Source organism: Merops nubicus, unplaced genomic scaffold, assembly GCF_000691845.1.
Source record: "Merops nubicus isolate BGI_N331 unplaced genomic scaffold, ASM69184v1 scaffold18667, whole genome shotgun sequence".
In the NCBI taxonomy this organism is placed as follows: Eukaryota; Metazoa; Chordata; class Aves; order Coraciiformes; family Meropidae; genus Merops; species Merops nubicus.
The window spans coordinates 40,755-50,667 of record NW_008618527.1 but is presented as its reverse complement, the minus strand read 5'-3'; the positions used below and the strand labels follow the sequence as shown (position 1 = coordinate 50,667).

At 48.0% G+C, this 9,913-nt stretch overlaps 1 protein-coding gene across 1 annotated transcript in view; it reads left to right on the top strand.

Annotated features, from left to right (window-relative positions):
* The first annotated feature begins 3,025 nt into the window (after window positions 1-3,025).
* The window catches only part of SCN8A (sodium channel, voltage gated, type VIII, alpha subunit), a 44,221-nt gene continuing 37,333 nt past the window's right edge, over window positions 3,026-9,913 (top strand). The window contains exon 1 of the mRNA XM_008943480.1: window positions 3,026-3,301. Within this exon, the coding sequence (XP_008941728.1) occupies window positions 3,026-3,301 (276 nt within the window). The remainder of the gene's footprint in view (window positions 3,302-9,913) is intronic.

The following is a 9,913-nucleotide window of genomic DNA, read 5'->3' as shown; positions in this document are numbered from 1 at the left end:
GGGGAAATTTTCTTCTTGAGGTTTTCTCTTTTACTGAGAAAACCAGGAAATCTCCAAATTGTTAATCCTTGCTACTCTCACCCTTTTTTGCTTCAGTAACAACTAGATTGCTCCCCACGTCCAGTTTTGACCCCAGCTCCTTGCTGGTGGGTGTTGGTTGCATGACTCTGTCCAACCTCCTCTGGGTGGGGCCGTGTAACTGGGGCATTCCAAACAATTTGTCTGTTTTATTTTTTAAAAAGAGAACTAGCTCTGGAATATGCTGGGTGGTTAGGTGTGCATGTGCTGAGTAAAGGTGAGGATTAGGTGATGAGCTGCAAAGCGTAGCTTGTTATTGTAAGAACATGTAGTGCTGCTCTACTGGAGAGTTAAAAACTGCTGCATAGGTCTGGTTTAAGGAATGAAATAACCATTCCATCCTCATCCTTCCAGTTTACATCCAAGTTTTGTCCGTTTTTCAAACGTGGGATAATTTCCTAGGAAGACAAATTAAGTCGGGACAGGTAAGAGCTGCCTGAGAAGTGAAAGCCCCAGGTCACTGTCAGGTGTTGATGTCAAGCAAGTACCAGTAAGAAGTACCAACAAGTACCTACAAGTAAGAACAAAATGCTGAAATAAAGCAATTGTTCCTTGTCCCCTCAGCAGCAGAACAATCAACATTGTGTGTGAACAGAGGGAGAAAAGTGGAGTGAGGCAAACCTGTAACCTGGTTTGTTGGTGCAGCATCAGATTGTCTCTTGATTTATTAAAGGAGGATCTTTGTCAAGCCACGGTGATGTGTAGTTGTCTACCAGACTGGGGAGAGTGTGTTTGAGGGTTTTTTTGTTGGTTTTGTGTGGGGTGGTGTATTTTTTTTGAAGTTGCCACCAAGCAGATCAGTTGGTTGCTTCCAGTTGCTGGTTGTGTAATTGTGTGTACAAATCAGGCAGGGGGTTGTGCCTTCAGTTCTTCCCTTTTTTATGCTGTGTCCCTGAGCTACTTTGGTTTCTAAATTCAGGCCTTACATATTTATCTGTGCCATTCAATTAGACCACATCCCCAACGCTGCTCTAGAGTTTCACAGTATGTGGGAAATTTGGTAATTAAATGCATGCAAATGCTGCAAGAATAGAATAAATTAATTTTTCCTTAATATCAGCAGGCTATTCTGTGATGTTTCTGGAGATAATGTGACCAAGATACTGGCTTTTCTCTCCCCTCTTGCCATCTTTTTTGAGTCTTTATTATTATTACTTTAAAAATACCTGGTCAAGTTGATAGGAAGAGTCCCAGGCTGTGCTGTGCAGTTACAGAAGGAGGTGGATCTGTATGTAAGTTTTTTGGATCTCCAAATAAAACCTGAGATGGAAACAGCATTTCACGTTCTACACGTGTGGCTCAGCTTTAGATTTGTGTGTGAATCCAAGTGAGGCAGTTGCAGGGAATAAGCTGCAATCACTTTGAAGGCTGTTCTCCTCTGGATGTGTGGGGCTTTTGGAGGTACCTCAGGTATGTGCTACAGGCTGGGATCTCCAGCTGGTCTTGAGAAAGGACTGGGTTATTTGGGAGCTGTATTTGCTCGGGAAGTCCAGTGCAGTCCGTGGGAGGTTGTGATCCTTGGTTTCATTGCTCAGGCTGGGGAGATGTGTCCTGCCTGGCCCATAGGGGTGGGAGTGCCCCTGGCTTCTCCAGCCCTTCCCCCGTGGACACAGGACAGTCCTCAAAGCCAAGGGCTGTGAAGGCTGTTGGTGGCAAACATTGTACTAAAATAGGTAAATTTTAACAACTCCATTCTAGGTGATAGTTTTTAAGGAATTTGAAAGTCGTTCCTCTTCCAGAGATTCCAAATCTTTCATAGATGTTTTGGTGCTGTGTGTGTTAGCTTACAAGATCTGACCTTACTGATGAGCTTTCTCCCTTATGGAAGGAACCTTGTCCTGCACAGCTTTCAGATTCTTCCCGTGCTGTATACTCGTGGTTGTTTTCCCTTTCCTCCTGAATTTGTTGCCACTTTGGTGCCTGGGTCCCTCCCTGAGGTGCCAAGCTGTGGCAGGGCTGGGTTCTATTCCAGCCTGCAGTACTGCAGTGCTGTTGCATCAGTGCAGGCTTTCTGTCATTCCTCTCCTCTCTTGGCCTCCTCCTGGAGTGTGAAAAGCTTGAGGAGGCACCAGGAGCTCAGAAATGCAATAGCTGCTTGTTGCTGCTTCTCGGGCGAGAGCTTGGCACAAGGTGCAAAGCTGCAGAGGGTTTGTAGGCGGCCGGGTTCGGCTGAAGGAACTTCCTCAGGGCAGGAGGAAGGGGGAAAGGGAGCGAGGTGCGAGGGGTAGGGACAGTGGAAAATCCTCTCTGAGGATTTTCTTCCTTCCTTTGCAGGTTGGAAGGTCTGCGAGGTCTTCCTCAGCTCTGCTGCTGCACCTTGGCTGCTCCCCTTTTCTTTTTATCATGGAGAGCTGCTCGTTTGTGTTGCCAGAAGACTCTGCCTCTAACCCACATGTTCTAGAAATTTAACTTTCAGAAATTACCATTGTACTTGGTGAAATTGTAAAAAAATGATTTCATTCTTAGGCCCTGAAAGGAATGAAACCCCTGATCACTAGTTGTTGATAGAGTTGTTTTTCAGAAGGATTTCTGTAGTGGAGTTTCTGCTCTGTGGAATAGGGTTTGTGGTCAGGAGAGCCCCAAACCAGGGCGGCCGTCAGCGTGGCCGTTGGAGATCCAGGTTCTGCCTGAGCTGTAGAACGTGGTGAGGCAGCGTGGTGGGCAGGGACGGGCAGGTTCACCCCGTGCCCAGGAGGTTCACATGGCAGGCAGGTCCATCCCCACCCAGCAGTGATGTCCTTCTGCCCATAGCTCGTGTTGGGTCTCGTGTTGGGTCTGCCCACCTCGCTCGGCGAAGCCTTGGTGACCAGGGCTGCCTTTGGGTCACCAGTGCTGCTCTGTGCTGCCTGTTCTGGCAGGGACTGACTTTGTTCTGCTCTTTGCTCCCCTGCAGAGCTGACCTGTCCGGGGTGCAACATCACTAAAGAAGCTGCTGCAGGATGAAAAGATGGCAGCACGGCTGCTCGCACCACCAGGCCCTGATAGTTTTAAACCCTTCACTCCGGAGTCTCTGGCTAACATTGAGAAACACATTGCAGAGCTGAAGAAGAAGCAGCGTCCAAAGCAAGACAGCAGCCACCGGGACGACGATGAAGACAGCAAACCAAAACCAAACAGTGACCTTGAGGCGGGGAAGAATTTGCCTTTCATCTACGGGGACATCCCAAAAGGCCTGGTTGCTGTACCACTGGAGGACTTTGACCCTTATTATATGACCCAGAAAGTGAGTCTGCAAGAAGGAAGTCACTAAACCACCTTTTTTTTCTTGGGAAATCACAGGTTTGGGTATGGTTTGAGTGGAAGACAAAGAATGGAGTCTTTGGAGGGGGCTTGTTTGGTCGGTTTGGTTTGTTCTGTGTTTTTCTTGGAGGTGTAACAGAGGTTATATGATTGATCTTTAAACACCTGCTTGGATGGATTTAGGAGTACAAGGTCTGGAAACTAAAACCAGATGAAGTTGTAATAACGTGCCATTTTTAACCATGAGGGCAATAAGGATTTATCTGATGGGTAACAGTAATTGTTCTGTGTGTATTTCTTTACCTGCATGGAATTCAGTCTGAATTTGATTGTTATGAAACAGTGTGATACAGAATCGTGACCAAAGTGAGATAAACTAATTGACTTCCTTTCATCTTCATGATTTTTATGTTTAAAATATTTGCCTGTGGAATTGAGGTGGTGTGGCAGGAGGCATTTATAGGTGCTGGGATGTATTAAGTGGTGAGTAAGCTGTGCTAGAAATGGAGGGCAGGGATCTTCTGGTGAAATAAAGGAGAGCATGATTACTGCTTTTCCTAGAAGGCTGCATGACTTAGAACAGAGATACTTCTCCACTGTTTAGTTTCATTGCTTTCTTTGATAGCAATTTAATTTGAATAAGCTGAGACAATGACCATCTCTATCTCAGCCTTGGCTGTGCCACTTGAGAAGCTGGAGGTTTGATGGTGTAGGTGACAATTGTGATGTGACCTTTCAGAACCTGGGTAGAACAGCTGTCAGGTCACATCAGGACGTTGGTGTGGGTAACAGAATGTTTTGGGACTTTGGGGCAGATGTTTCTTGCCACACTCAGAACAGTTTTGTGACTGGCAGGGTGTTATTCACATGAAATCCACTGAATTTGCTGCGAATGGCTACAACTGAACGTTCTTTTCTGCATTTACACAAGTGAATTTAATGTTTATTTGTTGTGTCAGTGGTGCAGGGTACAGGCACCAGCTAGAAACAGGGTGTTGGGACACTGTGGTTTGGGGGGTGTTGAATACTGGGCAGTCTGGTGTTCAGGTGGGTGTTGTACTTGAGGAGATGTCCTGACAGCTGCTGTTGCTGGTAAGAAGGTGGCTTACGTTATCCCTTGGGAATGGTTTCTCTTTATTAAGCAAATGTTTTCTCTCTGTTAAACCTGCTGCTGCCTGGTTTTGCTGTGGGCAGCCTGTGAAAAAGAGACGTGGAGCTGAGGAGCAGTTCCCAGGATTTCTGGTTGTGTGTGGCCACTTGCACCCAACCAAAGCAGGTGTTAGGATATTTCCTAGCAGGAGTGTTTTGTGCCCTCTTTGCATCCCCGTGGCTGAGCAGACAGTCTGTGGGGGAGAATTGGGCCATGTTCTTTCCAGCTAGACAGGGGAGCTGTGCTGGAGGGGCAGTGGGCACTGCTGTGTCCTGGAGCACTGGGCAGAGGCTCCTTGGTTGTCTCAGTGTTCCACCAGAAGTAGGAGGCAGAGGAGAACCCCGTCAGCCCTCACGCTTTATCAGTCTCCATATTTGCTTCCCAACACCATGCTATTAATAAATCTTTCATTTTTAGAGAAAAAATAAGCCACATTCCCAACTCTGAAGGCATCTGTCATGTCTCCAGAAGAGAGCTGTGCGTTTCTGCCTGCGAGTTCCTGCTCACTCTGAGTGCCTGCCACGCAGAGATGGGAGCTCTCCGTGGAGCTGGAGCAGCTGCAGATGGAGGAGAAGGTTCTGGAGATGGGAGACAAACTCATACAGCCCTGCCAACCTCTGTGGGAAGAGCCTCGCTCTTCCAAAAACACTGGATTCATGTGGTACTGGCTCTGGCTCTGCTGCACCCACTTCAGGGTGGCAGTAGCTCAGGTGTGTGCTGCTGCTTTGCTGCTTCAGATAGTCAGTGACTTCCCACAAAGTTTTTTTTAAGGCCATTAAAAAAGGCCCTTCTCTGAATCATCAGGAATTACGAATCTGCTTGAATCATGGGAAGTTTTCCAAGTTTTTTTATGTTTTTTTCCCTCTCCAGCCTTTGCCAGGAGGCTTTGCATCATAGCTCCTTTCTTTTAAAGCTAGACATACAGCACTCAGAGGGACAAATCAGCTGGTTGCTTTTCCTTGCAGTAGGACACGGTGATCTTGGTTTATCTAAGGAAATTGAAACTGCATTTTAACTGAGAAGCTGAACTTTCCAGTGGCCTGTTAACTGATATTTAGAGGAGAAACAGCGTGACCTAGAAACAGAACCATGGCACAGGGAGTCAAAACTCCTGGGTTCAGAGCCCAGCCCTGCAAGTGATGGTTTTGTCCGAGCTACTTCTCTTTTCTCAGCTCAGGCTCAGTTTGCAAAGTGGGAGTAACTACTCTTAGGAAAACCAGGAAAGTCCCTTTGCTCCCAGGGGAGCTAATTTATCTCCTTCTTGTCTTTATAGAAGTACCAGGGAGAATTTTTTCATGATTCTTTCTTTTGCAAATAGAAATCACCTTCCAATTCCTGGCCTGACGCACGTGATAGAAGCAACACTGGCCCATGATACTTGTTGTGGAAACCTGAAACATTTCAGTGAAAACAACCCCAAAAGGCAGGTTCAGGAACTTGCTTATTTACATATGCAAACAAAATTCAGGAAAGCTGCTGTGTGAGCATCCCTCAGGATGAAAGGAAAACCACCAGTTGCCTCATAGTCTGGTTTTCCTTCAGTGTTTGCTTAAGCAAGAGGTAGGGACCATCATCCTCTTTTATCTCTTCAACCTTACTAGTATTTCTGGTTTTTAAAGTATTTCCATCTTTTAGGCCCTTTCCTTCTCTTCCATTTATGGCTGAGGCTGTCACTCCTACTGAATAACTCCTCCTGCTGTTCCTTCCCACTGAATGTGACTTTTGCCAGGCTGGGGTAATTTTCCTCAAGTAACTCTGATTTCATGCAGTATGAGCCTCATATTTGCCACAGAGCAAGGTAAAGGTGCTAATACTCCTGCAGTGGCTCCATTGACAAGGCATTAGAAGGTCTCTGAATATTCTGGGAGTTGAGACCAGCTTTGATGGGTTGATTTCAATGGAAAAATCAACCCTGTGGTTGTAGAAGACTGCCTACACATCTGTGATTTCTGAGGCTGAGGGGGACTGCCCGAGGTCACCTATAGCTTGCAGATGAGCACCTGAGGATCTTCCTAGTGCCTATGTGCCAATGGAGTGACTTGCAACTTTGTCAAGTCACATGCACGGTTTGGAAATGGGCCCTTGGGTCCAGAATGTCACCTTGACTGGGAAAATCACAGGGATGTGAGAGAGCAGCTTGTGGGAGGCACATCTGGCTCCTGCATGTGCTCCAAGGAGCCTTCCCTTACGGCCTCAGGAGAGCAGGTGATGGCCCTGCAAGGGCACGGTGCCATTCGTGGGGTTTGCATTTCAGTGTAGTCACTGAAACAGAAGGAAGGAGTGGGACCATCTCAAAAATCAGCCTTTTATCCTTCTTCCCAGTAGCTGAATACCTTTCCTGGATCTTGTGTGTTTAATACTCTTTTTAATTCCATTCCATCTCCCCAGCAGGTTTAAAAGCAGCAGAACAAGTAACTGTGTCCTTCCTAGCTATCAGCAGTGCTCTTGTGGTGGGATGAAGGGAGGAGGTGGCATCCCTGTCAGGTGTCTGCTCCAGTCCTTTCTGGGGGTTGGGTGGAAGGCCAAGTGTAACCAAGCAAACCCAGAGCAGTTTCTCCACGTTGCATGTTGAAATGTTCTTTATTTTTAAAATAGATCACAGGATCCCTCTAGTTGGAAAGGACCTGCAGGATCATCAGGCCCAACCTTCATCCCAACATCTCCCTAACCACTAGACCTAACCTCAAGTGTTCCATCTACTCCAGGGATGGTGACTCCACCACCTCCCTGGACATTCTTTCAGGAATGTTGCATTTGATAGATTTCAAAGCGTGTCAAAGGTTTTTTCCTGTGTTGGATTTGAAACAAGAGATGAAAGCAAGAGCAAAATGTGACAGATACTTTTATTTCCCCACGAGCTTTTCAGTGATGAAAAGGAAGTCACTAAGAAAGAATAAATCTGTCTCCTTTTGGGGAGGGCAGTGGAAAGCTGATATTCAGTCCTGTGGTTTCTGTATTAGCACGCACGGGTCTGTGAGCCAAAAACAGCCTTGAAAAATATTTTGCCTTGATGTTTATTTCTGTCCACACTTCTTCAGCCCACGGGGTGCCAGAGTTCCCTCTGAGTTACGTCTGGAAGCAGTGACGTTAAAGGAACTCGCTCAGGGTGTCACCAGAAAATCATCTCTCTTGCTGAGCACCAGCCAGTCACCAGGTACCGCTGGAGGAATCTGCTTCCATATGTCCCTGGGCTCCTCCTGGAGCTGGTTTCTTCTTCAGTCTTCTGCCCACTCCTTCTCACTTTCCAGCCATTACAGAAGCGCTTAATGTCAAACCCGCGTGAGGCGAAGGGCTCTGAAATCTTCCCAGAAGTGGGATGCTTTTTGCCATCACTGGATCCCTTCTGTCGTGCTCTCCAGCACAGCTGCTCTAGTGCATTATTGTGCAAGAACATTTAGAGAAGACTTCTCTTCTGTGATCTTCTTTTTCTGTGAGAACTGTGCCTAAAGTCACTGTGAAGCGCAGATCCCCAGCCAGCTTTGAGAGAACCCAAGTGGACAGAGCCTTCTTCATGACTCTTTAACAACAAATTGAGACTTCTGAGAGTCCAACTGGACTTCACCTCGTACAAGACAACTGCAAAATGCTTTTCTCCAGGTACCTCCTTTCTCTGAGGTTTGAGCTTTGCCTCAGCAGATCTTAAAAGGGCTTAAGGATGTTCTTGGACCTGAACCAGCAAACATTTTAAGAGCCTGCAGCCATTTTGAAATTGAGTTTTAATATGTCAGCAGCATAAAGGAAGAACGAAGATAAGGTTTTAAATTGCCAAACTCTTTTTGGCTTTTGTGCTCTTCCTTCTATTGACGAGGCCAAGAGGAGATTTACCCGGGATCTTAGACGTGTGCAGGGGAACTGGAGCAGCAGGACTTGGACCCATGGGAGCCCGTGAGCAGGATGGGATGAGCAGCACCTTATTTGTGTCATGGTTGTACTGGGAGGCCCAGTTACGGTGGGTTTCATAGAAAGGAATGATCTCAACAAGCACTGTGGTCTAAAAGGTGAAAACTGGGCAGAGTGTGGAAGAGGAGTGGCTGCCTTGCGTGAGGTCGTGTAGCAGATGAAGGACTAAGCCAGCAAACAGCATGTGGAGTTCATGTTTGGTAGGCAGTTGCTGAGGAACAGCTTCTGTTACAGCAGGGAATGCCAAATTCCTGGGTCAGTCCTTGTGGAACAGCTCCTGGAAATGTCTGTTCCCCAGGAATCTCCAGCGTGCCCGGGCAGACAGTCCCTGGCCCTCCATCCATCCACCTTCCCAGCGAGGCTGGCTCACCTCTCCAGTGCAGGTCTAATGGCTTTGGGGTGGTGTCCATCCCTGGAGCAGGCTGCATGTGCCCCTGTTGAGGGTTCCAGAGCTCTGGAACAGGCTCCCCAGGGAGGTTGTGGAGTCTCCCACCTTGGAGACTTTTCAGACCCTCCTGGATGTGTTCCTGTGTGACCTGCCCTGGACTAGATGGTCCTGCTCTGGCAGGGGGGTTGGACTTGATGATCTCTGGAGGTCCCTTCCAACCCCTGACATTCTGTGATTCTGTATCTCCATGGGAAGAGTGGTTTCACTTCTGGTCCTGAGCAAACCACAGGATCCTGCACAGACTTTTCCCATGTAGAGGTGGAGGTGAATCACAGACTCACAGGGTAGTCCTGGTTGGAAGAGACCTTTAAGCTCCTCAGGTCCAACCATGACCCCAGCACTGCCAAGTCCCCACTGCCCCGTGTCCCTCACCCCACATCTCCACGGCTTGGGAACCCCTCCAGGGGTGGGGACTCCACCACTGCCCTGGGCAGCCTGGCACAGCCCTGGGCAACCCTCCAGGGCAAGAAATTGTTCCTCAGGGACAACTGGAACCTCCCCTGGGGCAACTTGAGGCCATTCCCTCTTGTCCTGTCACTTGTTCCTTGGGAGCAGAGCCCGACCCCCAGCTGGCTCCAGGCTTCTGTCAGGAGGTGTCAGAGCCAGAAGGTCTCCCCTGAGCCTCCTTTGCTCCAGGCTCAGCACCCCCAGCTCCCTCAGCTGCTCCTCCCCACACTTGGGCTCTAGACCCCTTGAACCTCAGGCACCTTACAGAACCAGTGCATGGGGTTTGAGGGGGAGTCTCTGGCTTTGTCCAGCCCACCTTGTGCCCACATAATATTCAGCACAGTCACGTTGGAGATTTCATTGCTTAAAATATGTGGCAGAGTTGAGAGCTCAGGGTTGTGATGGGGACACAACTGAAGCCTGGGAGCATCCCAGTGTCATGGGATCCTGCTTTGAAGCCTCTGCAGGGGACAGTGGAGGATTTAAAAATGGTCAGTGACTCTTGGAAAGTTTGTGGCACCAGAAGATGAGAGACAGCTGGGTCTTGGAGTTGGGTGTCCCTTGACCACTCTCTAATCCACACTTTTGAAAAACTTTTGGCCTTTTAGAACAGTGTTACGTGCCAAGGGAACCTGTGCATGAATTCTTGA